This window comes from Lethenteron reissneri, chromosome 26 (genome assembly GCF_015708825.2).
Source record: "Lethenteron reissneri isolate LAM-NWPU_2019-01 chromosome 26, ASM1570882v1, whole genome shotgun sequence".
Lineage (NCBI taxonomy): Eukaryota > Metazoa > Chordata > Hyperoartia > Petromyzontiformes > Petromyzontidae > Lethenteron > Lethenteron reissneri.
Genome location: NC_083804.1, coordinates 24,272,724 through 24,294,804, shown reverse-complemented (window position 1 = coordinate 24,294,804; position 22,081 = coordinate 24,272,724). Strand labels below are relative to the sequence as shown.

The 22,081-nt window shown below is 50.4% G+C and overlaps 1 protein-coding gene across 2 annotated transcripts in view; it reads right to left on the bottom strand.

Annotated features, from left to right (window-relative positions):
• The window catches only part of LOC133347916 (protein tweety homolog 1-A-like), a 135,786-nt gene that overhangs the window by 71,540 nt on the left and 42,165 nt on the right, over window positions 1-22,081 (bottom strand). For both annotated transcript variants that reach the window (XM_061560656.1, XM_061560657.1), the window contains exons 3-4: window positions 14,670-14,781; window positions 4,598-4,815 (exon numbers count right to left, since the gene is read on the bottom strand). In XM_061560656.1, coding sequence (XP_061416640.1) covers window positions 4,598-4,815; window positions 14,670-14,781 — 330 coding nt within the window. The remainder of the gene's footprint in view (window positions 1-4,597; window positions 4,816-14,669; window positions 14,782-22,081) is intronic.

Below are 22,081 nucleotides of genomic sequence, written 5' to 3'. Positions count from 1 at the left end.
TCGATACCAGGTCAGTAGAGTTTAGTACCGCAGAGGTGGTTTTTCCAGTGAAAGGCCGTAGGATTTCAGACAAAAAACGAGCCAATTTATAGGTGGGGGAGTTGATAGTAGAGACAATGGGACGAAGAGGTGTATCTTCTTTATGTATCTTTGGCAAGCCGTATAATCTTGGTGGGCTGGCTGCAGAAGGTTTCAACGAGAACTGTTTGGTCTGATCAATTAATGCGGTTGAATCAGAAATGATTTGCTTGGTTTTTGAGACGAGGCTGTTGGTGGGGTCTCTTTTTATTTTTGTATAGCTGCCATCGTTGAGTAGTTCTTGGATTTTGTTGTTGTATTCTGTTTTGTCCATGATGACAGTGGCATTGCCTTTATCGGCTGAGAGGATGACAATGTCATCCCTCTTTTTTAATTGAGCTAATTCAAAACGCTCATCTTTGCTGATGTTGCTAGCTGGCATCTTAGCGTTTTTGAGGGTTGCAGCGATTTCAGATCTTGCTACGTCTGCAGCGATGTGACTCAGGCCCTTGAGAGCTACATCTACTCTAGCAATTATATCATTAACTGGCATGTGTCTAGGTGTGACTGCAAAGTTTAGTCCTTTAGCTAAAACGGATTTCAGACCTTCAGAAATAGACCTGTTACTGCGATTGTTTAAAACCCCTTTTATGAGTTGGTAGTGAAGCGGTTAGCACACTGCACTACGAACCTGGCGACCCGGGTTCGATTCCCGCTCACGGCCAACACCAGTGACGGTTATTTTAACCGGTCCTGGGCCTCCCCTAGGTCGACTCAGCCTAAAATGAGTACCTCGTGCGGTGTGTAAACATCGCTACAAGAGAGACAAAGGCGGCCGGGCGTGGTGTTGGCCACCCACCCCCTCGTGTGCCGTGCCGGCCTTCATAGGTGCTCGCTAACAGCACTTGCTCCAACAGTCTGTTAAGGCTACACTGGGGGATATTTTTATTTGTTATCTTTGCGTGCGTGCGTGTGTGCGTGCATGCGTGCGTGTGTGTGTGTGCGTGCGCGTGTGTGTACGTACGTGCGCGTGTGTGCGTGTGTGTGTGTGCGCGTGCGTGCGTGTGTGTGCGTACGTGCGTGTGTGCGCGTGTGTGTGTACGTGCGTGAGTACGCGTGAGTGTGCGTGCGTGTGTGCGCGTGCGTGTGTGTGCGCGCGTGCGTGAGCGCGCGCGTGCACGTGTACTCGTGTGTGTGTGCGTACTAAAACATCATGGGATCTCCTCTGCCAGTACCAAAATACGATAATCGGGTTTTCCCCTTTTTCTGGCAACAAAACAGGTGTGTTTTGTTGCCAGAAAAAAAGGGGGGGGGGGGAAACCTATTATTGTACTAAGACGTTTTAACGCCCCACCACTGCAGATTTATACGACACAAATACCTTTAATCAACACGTCATGAATATTAATGTTGCATTACTCTGGCTCTAGAGACGTGAAAATGAAGGTCATTGTACTATTATTGTGATTGCTAGCATTGTTACTCTCACTGTCTGTGCAGTCTTTGTCCTGTATCTGTCTCTCTGTCTCTCTTTGTCTTTGTATCTGTCTGTCTCTTGGTCTGTGTCTGTCTCTCTATTTGTCTCTGTGCATGTCTGCTCATGTGAATGTGTCGCCTGCTCTCTCTCTCTCTTGCTGTACTCTGTTACAACAACATTACGCTGTGTTCTCTCTGCTTTCTTCACGTCACTTTTGACATATTCAGACACAGAATCTCAGGACGCATCACTAGGAAAAACACAACGCAAATTTGGATTCCTACAACATCTATATCCGACGGCACCAGAGATGCAGCGCGTATTTGTTTTAGAGGCAGAGGAAATGTTGCTTTGAAACGTGTGGAGCCGCGAAGCTCGGGGCCCTCCGTGATGAATGCCGGCGATACAAATTTACGACGACATCGCTACACGCGCATTTAGCACACGGACTGGTACAGCAAAATCAGCAAATTTGATTAATAAGTTCGTGTGGAGAGGACATTTTTGAGGTTATACGCTTGGCAAAAAAGGGTGTTTTTGTATTCATATATTGCCCTGACATTTATCATCGTTATCCACAACCTGCCACCTTTGACTGCAGCATAATTCCTCTCAAATTGTGGCCATGATTTGTAGCATATGCTGTGAATTTTAAACGTGTCACCTACCTGTTTACATGTATAACCTGTCCAGCCACTGCAGTCACATTTCAAACATACCTTCTAAAATATTTTCGAACTGGAACAGTTTATCACCGAATCGTTTGCTGTGTAATCCATTTATTTCCACATTAGAGAAACGGCAGCACCGGTTGGTGGTTAGCACGCTGCATTACGAACCCACACAACTTGGGTTTGACTCCCGGTCACAGCTAACATCAGTGGCGTGTGACAAGTGAACCGATCCTGGACTCCCCCGTCACGACCTGCAATGGCGAGCGGAAGGAGAGGCCTCCGTCAGTGGACAGACAAAAGCCGAGACATCACGATTCGTCACCAAACAATTGCTGGCAACAGTGATTCCCATAAACTCATCACTGTGTTCGGAAGAAAAACAGAGTTTTATAAGGAGGCAAAGATACATGAATGAGTAGAGTAACTAAAGCAAAGTTCACTTTGACCAAAGCTGCATCTTTGTTTTACACTGCAGCAGCAGTAGTTGTCCTTCCCCAGCACCTCCAATTAAAGCGGTTGGCTACGTACTATGCGAAAGAAGTTCAACACACATACATACTTACGAGGCTGCTCCTACAAACCGCTCACCGGACCAGGGCAGGAAACCATACTCTTTGGTTCTTTCGGTAAAGTCATGTAGGTAAAAAAATTACACAGGGCAGGAAACTTCAACGGAACTCAGGTCCTTTCTTTTGGAATTCAAAGTTGCTTGCCGTGACAAAAAGTATGCATTTGCTGCTTGCGAAAAAACACACCTAGACTATCTACAAAACAGCATCGTTACACCGTTTACATCGGTGAAGTTGCTTTGTGAGCTGGGTGGTTCACGTTGCGCTACACCCACGGCAATGTAAACCAAGGCCCTGGCTGACAGAGAGCGGTTCTAGGGAGCTCCCTCCATTGGATGCTGGCAGTGGCGTGAGCAAGAAATTGCAGGGCTGCACCTTTATCGTTTGCCATTTTACCGACTGGCCAATGACCTCTCTAGAACATCAACAGCGGCATTTGTGGGCTACCACGGACCTCTGCCGGTGGTCGATTCATCTCGGTATCTCCGTGGCCCCACTGCACACGCGCACGCCGTCCTCAACGGCGGATATCGCGCGCGAGTCCTCCTCGGAGAGTGAACACGGATGGAGCGCGCACCGCGTGACGTTTTATCGAAAAGTCATGAAGGGAATTTTTAAAATCCACAATTTAACGTTGCAACGTTTTCCTTCATTCAGGACCAAATGCTTAAAATAAATAAATATAAAACCATCCGCAGTGTGCAAACCATCATTTGGCTGGCGAGATGCTCGTTATGGCCGTGATGTTTATGCTAATGAGCATGGGCGGCTGCCACTGCTCACGCCGGCGCGGGAGACGTAACTCCACGCTCACAACACGGCGTCAACATTGATGATGTTTTTTTGTTGTTGCGAAATATCGACGCACAGAGCATGATGAATATGATTCAATCTGTTCCAGAGAACCAACAACTTCATGAAACGCTGACTCTTCGACAACAACAAGGCTTTTATTCGGCGAGACACACGCGTACATAGAACCTATGACGTGAACTCTGTGGTGGTCATCATCATCTGAATCATCTGCATTAACCCACTGTTAGATGCATCTCTCCCTGTGCAAACATGACGTCATCGTATTGCATACTACTCGCTGTTAAGAGTTGAATGCGATTTATTTGATGATGATGCGACAGTAACACATTGCTGATGGGGACAAATCCTGACCAATCCAGGGATGAACGTACTCACACCGTGAGCTATTTTGTTAAACCGACAGTTTGTTTGTTTATGGATCACGTGTTGGACCTGAGCGGCAGTAGAAGAGGAGCCGTGCCAGAGCTTCCCAGAGCACCGAACGTGCGGACCGCCACTTCCCACAACCACTCCGACTCCTGCGAACGTGGGCTTCGAGACGAATGGGTTGCACAGCAGAACTTATACATTCCCATTTCCATCATCGGACTTGATGTGAACTGTTCCACCCGGATCCTAAGTGACTCACAGTCAACATTCCTGAAGGAAGCCCTGCAGGCCCAACATATGAACTAGAATGTTATCGTAAACAAACGAACCGGGCGGTTAAACAAACAAGCTCACGGAGTCACAAACTCTTAGGCGTTACCACCGATCGCACCAATTATAAATGTCGTGAACGTTTCCCCGTTCATCTCGACTCGTGTCACAACCCTGAGCTCTGCCCAGAGCACGCGTCCGCTTACATTGCCTCCACCTCGGTGGCTTTCTTAACAAGCGGCCCAGAGTTTAAACCAAGCTCACAAACGCGCCTTCGCTCATCCAGCAGCTGCCCAATGTGGGGGTGGGGAGCGTAACAAAAAATAAACAAATGGAAAAAACTAAACCCGGAGAGAGAGAGCGATAGAAAGAGCGAGCGAGCGAGCGAGCGAGCAAGCGCTGACCTGTAGAATTCGACGAAGGAGATGCTGTGCGCCGTGCGCTCGAGCGACACGCCGCGGCCCCAGAAGGGCACCCCGGCCAGCTGCTGCAGGAGGCCGTCCAGCTCGGTGCGCGCCCGCCGCACCAGGCGCAGGAACTCGGGCCGCTTGGCGAACGCTTCCTCCAGCCGCAGCAGCTCCGAGCCCACGGCCTCGCGCAGGTTCGACTCCGTCACCAGCACCTGCGGCGAGTCACGGTCGCGTCGCCGAGAGTTACGGTCGCACCGTGGTCAGAGCGGTGGCCTCTAATCGGAGGAAATCACTACATCCCCAGCTCGACTGCTTAGTTAATATGCCAGTAGAGTCGTGTAAACACAAAGCGAGTCTTTCGAGGCCAGACCGCCCCTGTGAATCTTCACCGTGGAACTGACTCACAATCTCCACCCTGTCACATCCGTGTTTGTTGCGTGTCTTCTCTGCACATCCAAGTGAGCTCAGTTTCACCACACCAAGGACGCTAACCAATTCGGTTGAATGACATTAAACCTTTTATTTATTTTTTGATTTAAAGCTTTCGTGACTGCAGGGATTTATATTCTTGGTTCTTTCGGTAAAGTCACGTAGAAGGGAAATAATAAAATAATATAAATATAAAACAATAAAAAAATTGCAACTTTACCGAAAGAACCAAGAATATGACATTAAACCGTTAAAGGTGCAGCCCTGCAACGTCCCGCTCACACCACTGCTGGCAGAAGGGTCTCAAACGGAGGAAGCTCCAGAGAGCCCCTCCAGAGAATATTTTGGTCGACTCTTCTAAACTGGCCAGACATCTCCCAAGAGGTGGCACTACCCACGCGTTACCACACCGCACACCATCTGCCAATCACCAGAGGCGAGAGACCGCCCACGGCGATCTCCAGCAAGCATTCACCGGTGGGTTCAACCTCCCGAGGGGTTCACGCTCGGGGCTCTCGCGGCGCACAGAAGGCCCCCAACGCACGGTGGGGGGGGGGGGGGGAGACCGCACGTTGCCGTCGCTAAATCTGATCCTCAGCCCAGGGCCGAGCGGCCACTGGCGCGAAGCTGCCGCTCGTTCCTCCCAGGGAGCGACGCGGTCACCGCGGCGTCGTTTCTCACACGTCATGGCGCGACGTTGCGGAAACTTAACAGAGAGCTGCGTGCAAGAGCTGCGTGGATCGCCACATCGCAATGTCCCACGAGGTAGGGGGGGGGGCAGGCTTGGGGATGCCGTCATCCAGCAGTGGATTGATCAATGCTGATGATGATAAATGAAATAAAGTGGACACATTTCATTTCATATCAATGCCATTCTCATACCACGAAGGCCATCACGAAGCCGTTGTGTTTCACAAACCGTGTAGTCTGCTTATAGGGGACAGTGCCGCTGTGTGGTTTTACTCGGTTGAGTAATTTTCGAATTTGAACCATGAGGCCGGCAAACAGGGTCCACTCGTGTTTCAACTAACGTCGTGGGATCTTTAACATCCACTACTGAAGCGGATTGCGCACAAGCAGTACATATGATGAACAATGCGCGAGCACAGTTTTATTACCCAGGGGCAGCCGTGGTCTTGAATCACGGAGTTCTGCTCCAAGCGGCAAACTGCGCCACGACTCGGACACTATCCAGGGCCCACGTTCGTCTCCCAGCAACAACAACAACCGCAGGCGCCACTCCACGCCGCTATCCTGCGGAGCTTCCCGCAGATCATCGCTGCTCGAGGTCACTCCTTTTAATCGGGACAAATACGCTGGTAATGTGAAGAACCCATCCATAAAATTATTGTGGGTTCGGGTGCGAAGATGTTAAGAATAGCGGGTAACCAGACCCACTGGCTTGGAGAAGCCGTGTGTCATGGAGAAGGTTAATCCATCGCCTCACATGGCAGCATTAAGAATTCGTATGGCCATTGGCTTTGTGACCGTGAAACCCTTCCATGGCAAGGCCCAGCTTTGGATTCACTTTCTCTATTGATTTCACTCAAAATAAAACATCATTGCCGATACACTGAGCACAGCTTGAATGAAATTCGTTAGCCCTGAATTCCCTAAACCCCAGTGCACTATAGTTTAGGATAATGCAGTGTCTCCCCATCGATCACGTTCTCTGCATTGCTGGCCCTGCAGTGAAAGTAAGTCTTGAAAACGATCAATTATCAAGGTTGTCGAGGATTCATTATCATTGATCGAAAGACCTTCCCCATTTGTGCGGAAAGTCTGCTATACGTGTCACGATCTAATCTGGTGGTGGTGGCGAAGTGGTTAGAGCCCTGCACTGTGAACTTGGTGACCTGGTCTCAATTCCTGGCCACGGCTAACATGGGTTAGCACCCCATCCCCTCCACCTACGACACTGACCTGTGTGATGAAGTTTCTGGTCAAATAGCCACCATGACCAACACGGCACAGGGAGGCATTCATCTAGCAGCGGGTTGACACAGTGCTGTAAACGATGATAATGATGCTTGCTGGTGATTCGCTCAGATGCACGGCAGCCCTGTGCAGTGGTCCACTGCGCTGAAACACTTTCTTTTTGGTTTGCATTTCCGCTGAACTTTCTCGAGTGTCAGTCTGCCATACCCTGCATACAAATTGCTCTCAACTGAATGAATAAAGGCCTTCACAGTTATTCGGCTCTATTGTTGCCCTGTTGCTACTGCAACAGCGAAGTAACTCCTCTCTGCATCCAAAGCGGCTCTGCGCCTTCTGCGAATATTAGTCGCACAAATTAATCGCTCCGTTCATTGCGGAGACTATAAGAAAGTAAATGAGCAGACAATACTATGCCTCCTTCACACATGTGTCCCTACACATACAAAATAAAGCTTTTAATTTTACACATCCCATCAGCCAAACGCATGGCCTTATGAAAGTGCATAATTTGAGCAGTATTGGTTCAACACAAGGAAAACTCTGAACCGGTTTTCAACGTTCAGTGTATGACCAGCAGTCAGGCTCGCATGAAGCAATGTTGGTGAACTGGTAAGATGTTTATAGAACAAATTGGCCCACGGAGCTATACATCTCTTTTTCAGAAGCGACTTGGCAACAAATGATAGGTGACGGTTTGGGCAATGGTCCTCCTACATAGCACACAGATAGGGGTCACGCATGTATTCGTCTTTTATATTTTCCTTGCAGAGCCACAGTGTTAGTGACGAATGGTGTTGAGCCGTTTTGTTAATTGTGCTTGTGCACCACTGCCAATGCAGCAGCAGCAGCGTCACCAAATCACTGATGGGAAGGTTCATTTTAATCTATATAGATATATAAATTTGGCATGTGGGTAGTTTCCAGACTGTACACCATGCAAAAAGTATACAAATTTACTTTTTTTTGGGAGTGTGCCTGCTGATGTCACCCCCCCAACCCTCCACGAGTAAAGTGCCATACAAATGTGTTGCAGGTTTAAGGCGTTCTTTGCTCAGCATTGGTTTATTATTTCAGTCGTTTACTGCCGTATGCACCCTGAAAGTTGCGTGTGTCTGCAGCAAGCGCGTGTATGTGTACCTATGGACGCGCGCGCATGTGTGTGTGTGTGGGGGGAGCGGTAGTGTCGTGGTTAGCGCGCTGCGCTACGAGCCCGGCGACCTGAGTTCAATTCCCGCTTACGGCCACCACCGGTGACGATTATTTGAACTGGTCCTGGGCCTCCCCTAGGTCGACTCAGCCTCAAACAAGTAACTGGTGTGGTGTGTGAATATCGCCACTGGGGAGACAAAGGCGTCCGGGCGTGGTGAATCCTAGTCCCGGGCAAAGCCGGGTAGTAAAGCTAGTAATATATGAGGCTGGAAACACATTTTACCATGTAATGTTTCAACTCATGCAATAAGCGGTGGAATTAGTCACCCGTCCCCTCGCGGGGAATTTGATGGCCTTGTCACAATTTAGGTTTACGATCCGACGCAAGGATGCATTGCGGTGTTTGTGCGGCGAATCGTAGTGGCTGCGATAATTATTCAGAATCTATGACGTCCAACAGGTAGGGATCAACAAGCAAGGGGGTGATAGCAAAGAGTCAATGGATCTACACGAGCACGGAAGAGATTTGGTCGTACGTGCTGTGCGCACCACCAACACCTGCCATTCACCACTGGCGGTGATGTCACCACGGCGTTTGTGCCAGGCAATGTGCACTTTAAGGTTACGTGAAGTGCCAAACGCCCGCTGGCAGGAGGTCACGGGACAGACCCAGGTGGCATGGGTCGACTGACTGAAATTACTGGCAGATGCACCACCTGTGCCCCCTACTATGCCAACTTGCTGTGTTTTAGCCGCCTGGCACTCCGCTCGTTGTTGTGATCGTCGCTCCTCTGTCTTCCATTGTCATTGGAGGGCGTCTGCCTCTAACTGCCCAGGGGCGTCCTTCACGAGCCTCCTCCACAGAGGCCGATCTTAACACTGCTGGTACCAGTTATTGGCAATATCACCGTGAAAATGAGCCACAAACTTTACAACAAAATAAATCTTACATGATTATCCTATTTCCCTGCACCCTATTGTTAACGTCTCAATGTGTTTGACAAATTATTTCATGGCATTCACAGTGCTGCTGTTCACATATTCATTAAAATTAGAGTTTACAACCACACGTACGCATTTGTACGACAACCCAAAATGCCCCTCGATGCTATTTACAAACAAGGATCTTGTTGCGTCTGTGAGCTGTGAGTTGAAAGGACTATAAAGTATCCGGCTCAGACACTCACGGGTGCAGCTAAATTTACGAGGGAAGAAGCAAGAATTGTTCACTCATTTTAACCGCATAAATTATAAGCGCGGGAGACTGGGGTTTTTTTTTTTGTCCAACGCAAAAAATGTGCTCCATTTTGGGGGCTTCATTCGTAATTAGGCACACACTGTGCCAGCAACCAAGCACCACCGGCATGCATCAGACTCAATGGCCCTCTGACAACCGAAACACAATCCAAACCTCACACAATGGGCTCCATATGATAATTACTGCACTTAATGACCGGCCTTTTCATCTGACTGCCTTAATCATGCAACTTTACATGAACGAGCATTTAATGAGGAGCCACGTGATAAGCTCTGTCAAAGTGACGACGAAGAAACATGTCCGTCTGGCAGTGACGACCGGAGCCCTCTCAGGGCGGCTGCCTCTTCCTCCGGCTGTGATGCGTTGCGCTAATATCTCTCTCGACGTCGAATCAATCACCGTCTCCCGGGCCGTATGAAAAAGCGTCTCTTCAGCGCGCGCACGTGAAACGCGGCAATGCTATCGGAGCGCCCGCGCCAGGCTTACCAGCCAGTCCCCCACGACTCCACGTCTCCTGCCGCCGTTCTCATCCGGCCGAGTGGCTCAGCGGCAGAGCTAGGGACTCTCAACCGGGAGGTTGTGAGTTCAATTCCTGGGCGGTCAATGCAGCCCATCATCCCTCTGGGGTTGGTAAAATAGGTGCCAGTTTGTGGGCAAGTCAACTGAGGTTGTCCTATGGAGAGGCTCACGACTGCCATAGGAATGTGGAATTTCCACCACTGGCTCAGGGTTGTGAACAGGGGATGAGCAGAAAATCTCTTTGACTGTTGTTTATTTTTTATTGCTAAAAATAAATAAAACGTGAAATTTGAATTTCTTATATTAGAAAAATAAAGTAATCATATTATTCATTCACTGAAATGGAACGAATGACTGCTTAATAGGCGACGGAGCTGCCAGCGTGACCGCCATCGTGCCTCCGACGCTGTCTCACAGAGAGACGGAGAGACAGCGTCCAACATCACAACGGGGACAACACAACAACGCAGTCGGAGAGACAGCAAGCAGAGACGAAGCCAAGTGCGGGCGGCCAGCGTGAGCGCGTCTGGCCAACCGATGAGCCGAGCGAAACGTTGACGCTAATGGCTTTGACCTCGTAGGGTTACAGGGCGCCTCTGTAATATTCAATATCAAGAGGAATTTCAAAGCTATTCAAGACCTGTAGTTAACGATGTAAATACGGATGGTTCTAAATATTGCATGCGAGCGCACGCATTGCCCGTGCGTGCACACCCCCATGTATTATTTAACGCCCGGAGAATTGAATCTTCGCGTGAACCGTGATGGACGTTTACTAAACTGGCCGGGCGCCCGTGGAATATCCCATTTTGCGGGGTGATTGTACTCGCACCGTCACACAACGGAGCGAGGTGAGACGAGGTGAGACGAGGGGAGAGGGGGGCAGGAGACGGGGAGAGAGATGGGTGCTGCGGGAGCAGAGACACAGAGAGAGGTGTGTGCAGGACATCACAACGCCGACAGGATTGGCCGTGCCCTCCTGCCCCACGCCTCTCGGTCTCGCCTCATTAGCAGAGTTCCAGTCTGCAGCCCAGGCCAAGCCAGCCGAGCGTGTGTGTGTGTACGGGGTATAGATACCCTGTCACAATGTCAACATGCTGCAGAGAATTACACATTCTTATAGCACTCGCTTGTTTGCCCGTCCAAGGACGGGTGTGTATTGAAGTTAATCTGAAACATTCAATCGAAAATAATGACCCGCTCATGATTATTAATGAGGGGGGTGCTCCATGTGGAGTGACGTCACCCGAAATAGTTATTGGGGAGGGGTGCGGTATGTGGAGTGACGTCACCCGTTAATAATTATTAATGAGGGGGGTGCCTCACGTCATCCACTCATGATTATTAATGAGGGGGGGTGGGCCTCATGTGGAGTGACGTCACGTGCAGGACACACATTCTTGGCTTATTATATTAGTAATTATTTAATTCAGCTCGACCTAAATCCACCCACTCATGAATATTAATGAGGGGGGGCTCATGTGGAGTGACGTTACTTGGGGGGGAGGGCCTCATGTGGAGTGAGGTGACGAACGGGACACACATTCATGGCTTACTATAGTAGTAATGTCGCTACCTCAAGAGTAATTTGACACTAATATATTTGTGCAACAAAGTAAATTAGACACACATTATGCACTGACATGTGTGTATAATGTACTTTGTTAAATGTTAAAAGAAAAATACCCATTGTTTATTGCATTGATAATATGGTCCGCGACGAAAGATTTGAAATCACAATATAAGTGGACACCGTTGTAAACGGCTTCATGAGCGGCAGAGAATGTGTACATTGGCCGTAGACTGGAGTAGGAACCGCATCGACGGAACTTCAGCTGGCCCTCGCTGTCTCAGCTGCAATGGAGGAATTAGCCCTGACCCTTCCACACGCCACGCGCTGTTCACTAGGCGCTGGCTTCTTCTCTTGATCGTGGCGATCATCGGCTACTCTACCGATGGGGTAATCGCGTGCTGCTCCACGCAACGCAGCCGGTTTGTGAACTCCTCGATTCAAGAATCTCATCGGTGTGCGCGGTTCAAAGCGGGACGCTTCGATCTCAGGTGCGAGTCACAACCAACACACCGGCTCAACATTCACTGCACGATGGACATCTATATATATAAAATCGCGAATCTGTCTGTCTGTCTGTGTGTGTGTCTGTGTGTCGCCGGACCATACGCAGTTTCATTGGACGGCGGTTTCCCCTGGCAACGGGTAGCCGCGGGGTGGACGCCATTTTTAATTCCCGTAAAAAATAGGCGCACGCATTAACACGCGACTCTGAGATAAATTCATCAAAGTTTCACGTCCTCTTCACTCCCCCCCCACCACAATGTGTGCAATTACTATTATAGGGTCGGTAGATTATAAAATTATAGCGATTACACAGTATTATTGTAGCGCGGGGGGGGGGGGGGGGAACGGCACCTGTACCCAGCCTCAGCCGGGTGGGCAATTTAGGCGAGGCCGGAGGCTCTGCACGGTACTAGGCCTCGACACCCACCACGCGACTCTGAGGTAAATTCATCAAAGTTTCACGTCCTCTTCACTCCCCCCCCCCACCACAATGTGTGCAATTACTATTATAGGCTCGGTAGATAATAAAATTATAGCGATTACACAGTATTATTGTAGCGCGGGGGGGGGGGGGGGGGGAACGGCACCCGTACCCAGCCTCAGCCTGGTGGGCAATTTAGGCGAGGCCGGAGGCTCTGCACGGTACTAGGCCTCGACACCCACCACGCGACTCTGAGGTAAATTCATCAAAGTTTCACGTCCTCTTCACTCCCCCCCCCCACCACAATGTGTGCAATTACTATTATAGGGTCGGTACATAATAAAATTATAGCGATTAGACACTATTATTGTAGCGCGGGGGGGGGGGGGAACGGCACCCGTACCCAGCCTCAGCCGGGTGGGCAATTTAGGCGAGGCCGGAGGCTCTGCACGTTACTAGGCCTCGACACCCAGCACGCGACTCTGAGGTTAATTCATCAAAGTCCCCTAGGTCGACTCAGCCTCAAAACGAGTAACTGGTGTGGCGTATGAACATCGCCACTGGGGAGACAAAGGCGGCCGGGCGTGGTGGATCCAAGTCCCGGGCGAAGCCGGGTAGTACAGCTAGTCTTCAAACAAAACTGTCAGACGGACGTGGAGCGCTGTGCATGTGGCAAGGCCGCGGTCGTCGCATGTGGCCCACTGTAAATTGCGTCCGTGTGTCCGTCACTTTTTAATTAGAAATTTGAATGAATCAGCCCATGGGCCTTGAAAGCACGTTTCATTTCACCGACCCTACGGTTAATCTACAGATTTTGCTGGAAATCGGAGCTCCGTGAATATTCCTTCTGAGAGCCCATTGAGACACTAATAATAGTCTTTTACAAGAGGGACTCGGGTCACAAATAAAACAGGGATCAAAACAAACAAATTACCGAGGCACAAATGAAGCTGCACGTGCGTTGAGAATTTGAGATAGGGCTCCAAAGCGGCCATGTCCATATTACCAAGCGCCGACTATGGACGTCTTCTCGCAGCACGACCATGGGGAATCATCTTCATGGGGAAATCGCCTCGCTTGAATGGTGAGGAGAACAGGGTGCGCTCCGATCATCAATCCCCGTGCCGCGCGACAATCTCCCTCAGCGTTGCCCTCCACATGGCCCGTGTGCCAGTGGCACTACGGCTGCCGTGGCGGCCGTAGTGCTGGTGACCTCGCAGTGACCTCGCAATGCGCGTGGACGGAAGCGACGCTCCACCCACACCGGCACGGACGGCCCCAACTGACGACGATGCCCTTCCCGAGATCCCAGCCCCCCACTCTAGCCTGGTGTTTTACTTGACAAACCGCGATATTGGTCTCAGTCTGTAGTATCTATCATAACTCTCCATGTATTACCTTACACAGTGGTCAAATCAAAGTTAATTCTGAATCCTCAGAATATTTCTTTAGACTGGAGGAATCCGAAGAGCTGCAAAGCTCTTTTTGACAAATTTCCTCCTCAAATAAACTTTGCGGCATTGGTCCTAATCTCCTGTTTGCAGCCCTGAACCAGTGGCTGAAATTCCCCATTTCTATTGCTGGGGTGAGTCTATCCATAGGACATCCACTGTTGTTAATTCCCACAAAAGTTGTTCTCAATTGACCCAGAAGGAACGCTGGACTGACTCCACTCCCAACCGGGACTTGAACTCGCAACCTTCCGATTGCGAGCCTGCCCGCTCTACCGCTGAGGCCATCCAGCCGCTGAAAGCATTTGTGGTGGTCAGGAAGTAGCCCTTGAACAGCAGCCCTGATTGCAAACAATTCTAATTCACAAATCAATCTGAAGTGACAACAGCACACAACACTGCTCCTTCCCAGAGAGCATTAACAAATCACAATTACAATCAGCCAGCGACTTAAGGCGGTGAGTCCTGTCTGTGTGTGCGTGCGTGGGGAGCGGTGGTGTAGCGGTTAGTGCAGCTGCGCTACGAACCCGGACACCTCAGTTCGATTCCCGCTCACGGCCAACACCAGTGACGATTATCTGAACCCGTCTTGGGCCTCCCCTAGGTCGACTCGGCCTCAATTGAGTACCTGGTGCGGTGTGTATACATCACCACTGCGGAGGCAAAGGCGGCCGGCCGGGCGTGGTGTTGGCCACCCACCTCCTCGTGTGCCGTGCCGGCCTTCATAGGTGCTCGCTAACAGCACTTGCCCCTACAGTCTGGTACAGGCTATACGGGGGATCTTGTCTTGTGTGCGAGTGCGCGTGGCCCGTGGCCATGTTTACCAGTGCGTCCACCGTGTGCACGGTGCTGTTGGCGTTGTGCAGGCTGGCGGTGAGCCTCTGCACGCCGTCGTTGTTCTCGCTGTTCCCGTAGAAGCCCACGCCGATGGCGCCGCTGCGGGGGGACAGAGGAGACGCAGCCCTCGCATCGTTATTTCGGACATCGCTGGAGATGGGACACCTTGTTTGCAAGCGTGCCCATGGTGTCAGTGTACACATGCATCGCAAACACGTGGTGACGCGCACGAACGCTTATAACTGCGGCCTTAAAATAAAAATATACTGCATATCGGCGATGTTTTGGGCAACAGCCCTTCTTCATATGCTAATGCTGAGAGTGTTGAGTTGTTTTTTTGTTAATTGTGCTGGTGCACCACTGCCAACGCTGCAGGAGCAGCATCACCAAATAATGTTTTGATATCCACAGACTCACACATACATACACAAACACATAATTACATCCATAATACACGTTTTTTCTGGGTTAGATCGTGTAAATATATAAATGTGTCATTAAACCCGCCACCACCCGACACAGCCAACTAGTAAGGGTTGTCACGTCAATAGAAAATACCAACATGTTGTGGCTTTGCTCTCCAACACACCGGTGTGCTGTACTAGTAACGGAATGACATTCTGTTGACGTGACAACCCTTACTAAATGGCTGTGTCGGGCGGTGGTGGGTTCGACTGTACCTTTGTATATTTACGAGATCTAACCCAAAACACCTCGATTATGGAAATCGGTGACGAAAGCCGACTACGTGTTAAACTCACGTAGTGACATGGCTCAGTAGCTTCAATAAGCTTCTCGTGGTAGCTGCATTTGCAAAGCGTGGGGGGGGGGGGCTTGTTGTTTTAGCTGCAACGGGAATCTGTTGCAACGTAGGTAAACTGAATCTAGGTGATTTAGACATTATTGCGAAGCAAGCTGCTGAACCCTCTGGGTACGGCGTTATTAAATACTAGCTTCTTTGCCCGTCCTAGGACAGAAGTATAATTATCTATTTAAAGCTTTCGTGACTGCAGGGATTCATATTCTTGGTTCTTTCGGTAAAGTCACGTAGAAGGGAAATAATAAAATAATAAAAATATAACAATAAAATTCTCACGACGTTTCGATTGCAACACAAGCAATCATCATCAGGTGTGAAACCCACAGCAAGAAAATTTGAAACGTTAAGAAAAAACCGCCACTTTTTTTCTAAATGTTCTTGCTGTGGTTTTCACACCTGATGATGATTGCTTGTGTTGCAATCGAAACGTCGTGAGAATTTAATTGTTTTATTTTTATTATTTTATTATTTCCCTTCTACGTGACTTTACCGAAAGAACCAAGAATACAGAGTATAATTGTATCTTGTGTAAATTTAATGGCAGTGATTCTTGCACGAAACTATGTCATAAAACACCTCACTTCATGTCACTGTAGCACTGTATATAACTGACCTTCAATTTGTTCAAATTCACTTTATTCTCTTCTGCTTTCCGTCGATGGGGTTGAAATAAATTGGAATTCCATACAATATCTGGGAAATCACCAAGAAATGTCTATTTTACCATAATGTAGAATCATAAATTAGACTAATCTTTTGTCGCAAGTGCTGAAAAAATAAATAAAGACACCAAATCCACTTTGTTGCTGCGTGGAATTATTAATTAGATTAACTTTCAATAAAGAAACGTCAAACTTAAAGCGAATTTGTGGAAAAAATAATTTCTTTCCGCTCCATCTTCTGCGCGAGCGTAAAAATCCACCCGCTCATGAATATTAATGAGGGGGGTGCGACATGTGGAGTGACGTCACGCACATTACACACAAACAGACATCCTTGCCTCGTTATAGTAGTAATCTGCCACATGTTGCACCTAAGCATCATTACGTTCATATCATGGGACCTTTTTGCCAGTATCAAAGTATGAAAAATAAGAATAGGTTTTACCCTTTCTGGCAATAAAACAGGAGGTGTTATCAAGTCATCATTAACAAGCACACGTAAATTTCGATTTAAATTTCGATTTAAAGCTTTCGTGACTGCAGGGATTCAAGTCACGTAGAAGGGAAATAATAAAAAAATAAAAATACATAATGAATATGTGTTTTATATTTTCTTTCATTATTTCCCTTCTACGTGACTTTACCGAAAGAACCAAGAAGATGAGCCACACGTCCTGGTGGTGAACATGCAAACCAACTCTCAACATCTGCATTGTCTTTGAAACTGATTGACCTACACTAGAGGCAGAACGAATGCTGGTGTAGGCCAATCGGTTTCAAAGACAATGCATATATCATAATCAGTTTGTTTGCATGTTCACCACAAGTGTGGTTAATGCAGACTTGATTCCTTGCGACATGTATCTACTTTGTGTTTGAACATCTTAGCACCTGTTTTATTGCCAGAAAGGACAAAAGCTCTTCCTATTTTTCATATAAATATATTTTTGGAACTTTGAGTCTCGCTCCGCTCCCCATTAATTGCTCTGGTGATGCGTTCTACTTGTGCAGCGCGTGATTTTGAATCAATATTCCGCTGCAGGGCCGAGAGGAGCTGCGCGCGACGAAAGCTCCGCAATCGATTCGCCTCCACAATGGCCAATTGAGCACGACCATAACCACAATCACCTGAGCACCGTCGACTATAATCATAGCGACAATAATTTAAACTCATAAAGCGCGGCCGCAATCCCACGACGTTCGTTCTCCCTTCGAGAGCGAGCGAGCGAGCGCGAGGCATGAGGGGGGGGGAACCAGGTTGAATCACCGCCGCAGATTGAACAGCCGTCATTTTTAAGGGAATTGTGACGTGAAATCACACCGAGCTGCAGGCCAGTTATTTTGCTGAAATGACAGTCGCTGTAACCTCTATTTTTTTGCGCGAGTGGGAAACAAGTGGAGGCCGAATCGCTCGGTGATTGAATGATTTTCTTAAAATGCCGAGACGTTCAAATTCGAAGGAAGCAGCTCTCCGTTTTTCTTGAGTGCAACCTGAGGCCAGGTGGAGAAGTTCCAAACCACATCAGCACAACGCCGAACGCATCCGCAGTAGAATATCGTGAAACAAAACCCCTTGTGGTGACGAGAGGCTTGAGGGCTGTGCAGGCCTGGGCGGCTCTAGTACTCGACAGGGCCATGCACGGCAGCACGTAGTCAGCAAGAGGCCAGACGAGAGGAGCCCGCTTCACAAAACTGCACTGACCAGCGTGGTAAAGTAGAGTCAACCCCCAACAATGATCGACAGACCTTGACCATGGCGGCCGGGCGTGGTGCTGGCCACCCCCACGTGAGTCGTGCCGGCCTTCGTAGGTGCTCGCTGACAGCACAAGCCCCAACAGTCTCTTAAGGCTATATGGGGGGGTCTTTGTCTCTGAGTCTAGGATGTCTGTGTGGATCTGTGCGAGTGCGTGGGTCTCTTATGTTGCTGGGTAGGTGCAGGAACTGGGTACGAACATACTGGCTCTGTCTAGCGAATCAAACCTTGTTGAATTGGAGATGCAAGTGACAGACATGGATGGGGACACAGTTGGCCTGGTTACAGGTGAAAGTCAGTGGCCGTTTCAGGAGAAGAGGATCTTGCGTATCAACGGCAGAGAGGGTGGATGAGCTACAAGGTCACGAGATCAACATTTGCGAGCTGACAGACAAGTCTCCATGCGGGGAGGTGGTGGTGAGGGGTCACAGGTGGTGGTGAGGGGTCACAGGTAGTGGTGAGGGGTCATTGGCGTTCATCACACGAGGACCTCTTTATTGGGTCACAGATGCAAGAAACACATTACTCAACCCAGAGTCTAACTGTGTTCATTTTAAATTCAGGACCACGTGCATTTCCTTTGCAGGGGATAGAAACCAGTGCCAAAGGTTGCATTAAATAAGCTCGGAGAATGTGCACGCAGTTATCGTTTGAAGCCCATATTTACGGAAATATTATTTACAAATGTGCACGGTGAAAAACACGTGGCAGCGAGCTTCCCGTGCAGTGTGGTCCGGCGGCCGGCGCGGTGAGAACATGCGCCGACTGGGCTCCCAGTCCGCGGTGAGGCCATGCGCGAGGGCCGACTGGGCTCCCAGTCCGCAGTGAGGCCATGCGCGAGGGCCGACTGGGCTCCCAGTCCGCAGTGAGGCCATGCGCGAGGGCCGACTGGGCTCCCAGTCCGCGGTGAGGCCATGCGCGAGGGCCGACTGGGCTCCCAGTCCGCGGTGAGGTCATGCGCGAGGGCCGACTGGGCTCCCAGTCCGCGGTGAGGTCATGCGCGAGGGCCGACTGGGCTCCCAGTCCACGGTGAGGCCATGCGCGAGGGCCGACTGGGCTCCCAGTCCGCGGTGAGGCCATGCGCGAGGGCCGACTGGGCTCCCAGTCCGCGGTGAGGTCATGCGCGAGGGCCGACTGGGCTCCCAGTCCGCGGTGAGGCCATGCGCGAGGGCCGACTGGGCTCCCAGTCCGCGGTGAGGCCATGCGCGAGGGCCGACTGGGCTCCCAGTCCGCGGTGAGGTCATGCGCGAGGGCCGACTGGGCTCCCAGTCCGCGGTGAGGTCATGCGCGAGGGCCGACTGGGCTCCCAGTCCGCGGTGAGGCCATGCGCGAGGGCCGACTGGGCTCCCAGTCCGCGGTGAGGCCATGCGCGAGGGCCGACTGGGCTCCCAGTCCGCGGTGAGGCCATGCGCGAGGGCCGACTGGGCTCCCAGTCCGCGGTGAGGCCATGCGCGAGGGCCGACTGGGCTCCCAGTCCACGGTGAGGCCATGCGCGAGGGCCGACTGGGCTCCCAGTCCGCGGTGAGGCCATGCGCGAGGGCCGACTGGGCTCCCAGTCCGCGGTGAGGTCATGCGCGAGGGCCGACTGGGCTCCCAGTCCACGGTGAGGCCATGCGCGAGGGCCGACTGGGCTCCCAGTCCGCGGTGAGGCCATGCGCGAGGGCCGACTGGGCTCCCAGTCCGCGGTGAGGTCATGCGCGAGGGCCGACTGGGCTCCCAGTCCGCGGTGAGGCCATGCGCGAGGGCCCGACTGGGCTCCCAGTCCGCGGTGAGGTCATGCGCGAGGGCCGACTGGGCTCCCAGTCCACGGTGAGGCCATGCGCGAGGGCCGACTGGGCTCCCAGTCCACGGTGAGGTCATGCGCGAGGGCCGACTGGGCTCCCAGTCCACGGTGAGGTCATGCGCGAGGGCCGACTGGGCTCCCAGTCCGCGGTGAGGCCATGCGCGAGGGCCGACTGGGCTCCCAGTCCGCGGTGAGGTCATGCGCGAGGGCCGACTGGGCTCCCAGTCCACGGTGAGGCCATGCGCGAGGGCCGACTGGGCTCCCAGTCCGCGGTGAGGCCATGCGCCGACTAGGCTCCCAGTCCGCGGTGAGGCCATGCGCGAGGGCCGACTGGGCTCCCAGTCCAGTGCACGGGGCCGCGCTCTGGCCTCGGCGCTGCCACCGGCCATCGTGTTCAGCCCACTGGGGGCCAGCGATTTGCAGCGCGCCACTCTGGTACTCACGATAAAAGCCGAACGGACAACCGCCTCTCGCGTGGAGTGGCAATAGGCGGAGTAAATACAAAAGCGATTAAAACTTCGTTTTTTTCTCCCAACTCACTCAGTGTTTTTTTTTTTAAGCAAGTGGGGAGCAGTGGCAATAGATGGTAGCACGTTGCTCTATGAACCTGACCACGTGAGTTCGATCAGCGGCTATAGCTAAGATGATTGGCGAGTGATATCTGAATCTGTCCTGGACCCCCACCCCCTGACCAGAATGGCGAAGTATGGTCAAACACAATAATTATCACTGGTTGGGGAGGCCTTCATCCAGCAGTGGATTGACAAATACCTGTGCATGCCGCTCTATACACTACTTTGTGCTGAACATTACGAAGTTGCGTTGACAATTATCACATGCTGTGAACAATTACCTGGTGTACAGCCCTAGTTCCGAGTGGCTTACATCAACTATTTGCCAAGTGACGGATCTGGCACAACTTCTCTGTGAAGCCAGGATGTCCTCTATCCATGTCGTGGTGATGCTGCACTAATCCCAGCACTGTACTGATAAACCATTAATACTTTCTGCATGAGAATGTATAGACGTTACGAAATGGAAAACTGGTTCTGTGCCGACTCTGTTTTTGCACAACAAAGGAGTGTACCAAATAAAAGGACCAGTGACAAATTATTACTGAACAGTGGTCAAGTCAAAGTGATGTCCTACTCAGATGAGCATTTAGGCATTGGTGCTCACCTCCTGTTTACAGCCCTGAGCCAGTGGTGGACAACCACTGTTGACTTCCCCACAAAGTGGTACTCATTATATCGACTCGAGACAGACGATGGGCTAAGTCAACCCCCAAACAGGATTCGAACGTGTAAACTTCCGATTGCAAGCCGCTCGCTTCCACTGCTGAGCCACCTCGGCGTGCCACGATGTGTACACAGCACACCGTATGAAATTATGTCAGGAGTGCCACTGCAAACTATTATCTGGCTTGAAAGTTTTTTCAACATTTTTCATAATAAAGTGGTCACTGTTATCGCATAAATGAAAACGGTACTGGTGGTTAAACGTAATAGTAATACGATGTAAAATTTGGATAAGCCTTAAATTGCTTTTCTTTAAAGTTTTAAAGCGCACAGCCTAAGTGTGTCAATACACACTTATGCACACAAAGCATCCCCAGGGAGTGGAACGGCTCTCTGGGAATGCAATGAAGCGCCGAGTGGATCTGAGTGCCGTCAGTCAGAGCGGCAGACGTTCCTGGGTTTGGATTGGAACGGCCAGGTCACTAAGAGGTAGAGCGAGCGGCTCACAATTAGAAGCTTGTGAGTTCTAACCCTGGTTGGCGGTGAACTCAGTCCATCATATATCTGGGGTCGATAAAATATTTACCACTTTGTAGAGAAATCAACAGTAGTTGGATAAATTCGTCCCCACCATAGAAATTTGGAATTTGTACCACTGGCTCAGGGCTGTAAATTTGAAATAATCACCGCCTCGATGTGCATTTGAATATTAATGATTTTATCTTTTAGTTTTGAGATTTTTATATTTCTGAGTTAATATGGCCACAGGGGCACATTACACTCTGCCTCTAGGAGTTACAAACCATGAGTGGTTTGTCAAATCTCTACAAAGAAATCTGAATTCACAAACCACGAATGGCAATAGCAAAGGGGTGGAAGACACTTGCGATGGTCTGACCAACGTTCACTCCCAGAGCAGAGAGACTTCCCAGCAGCGTCCTGCAAAGCCCCCTGGAAGGGACGAGGAGGAGACGTCAGCAGGGAGCAGCGGCCAGATGAACACAAGTGTCCATGGCAGGGAATCAGCGGCAGGCGTTGTGGATATGGCAAGAGGCGTACAGAGTTGAGTTGCTAAAGCATCACTGATGCTCCCACAATGCTCACGGTTAAGGGACCGAGGCTGATGGCGATGATGATGGTGGT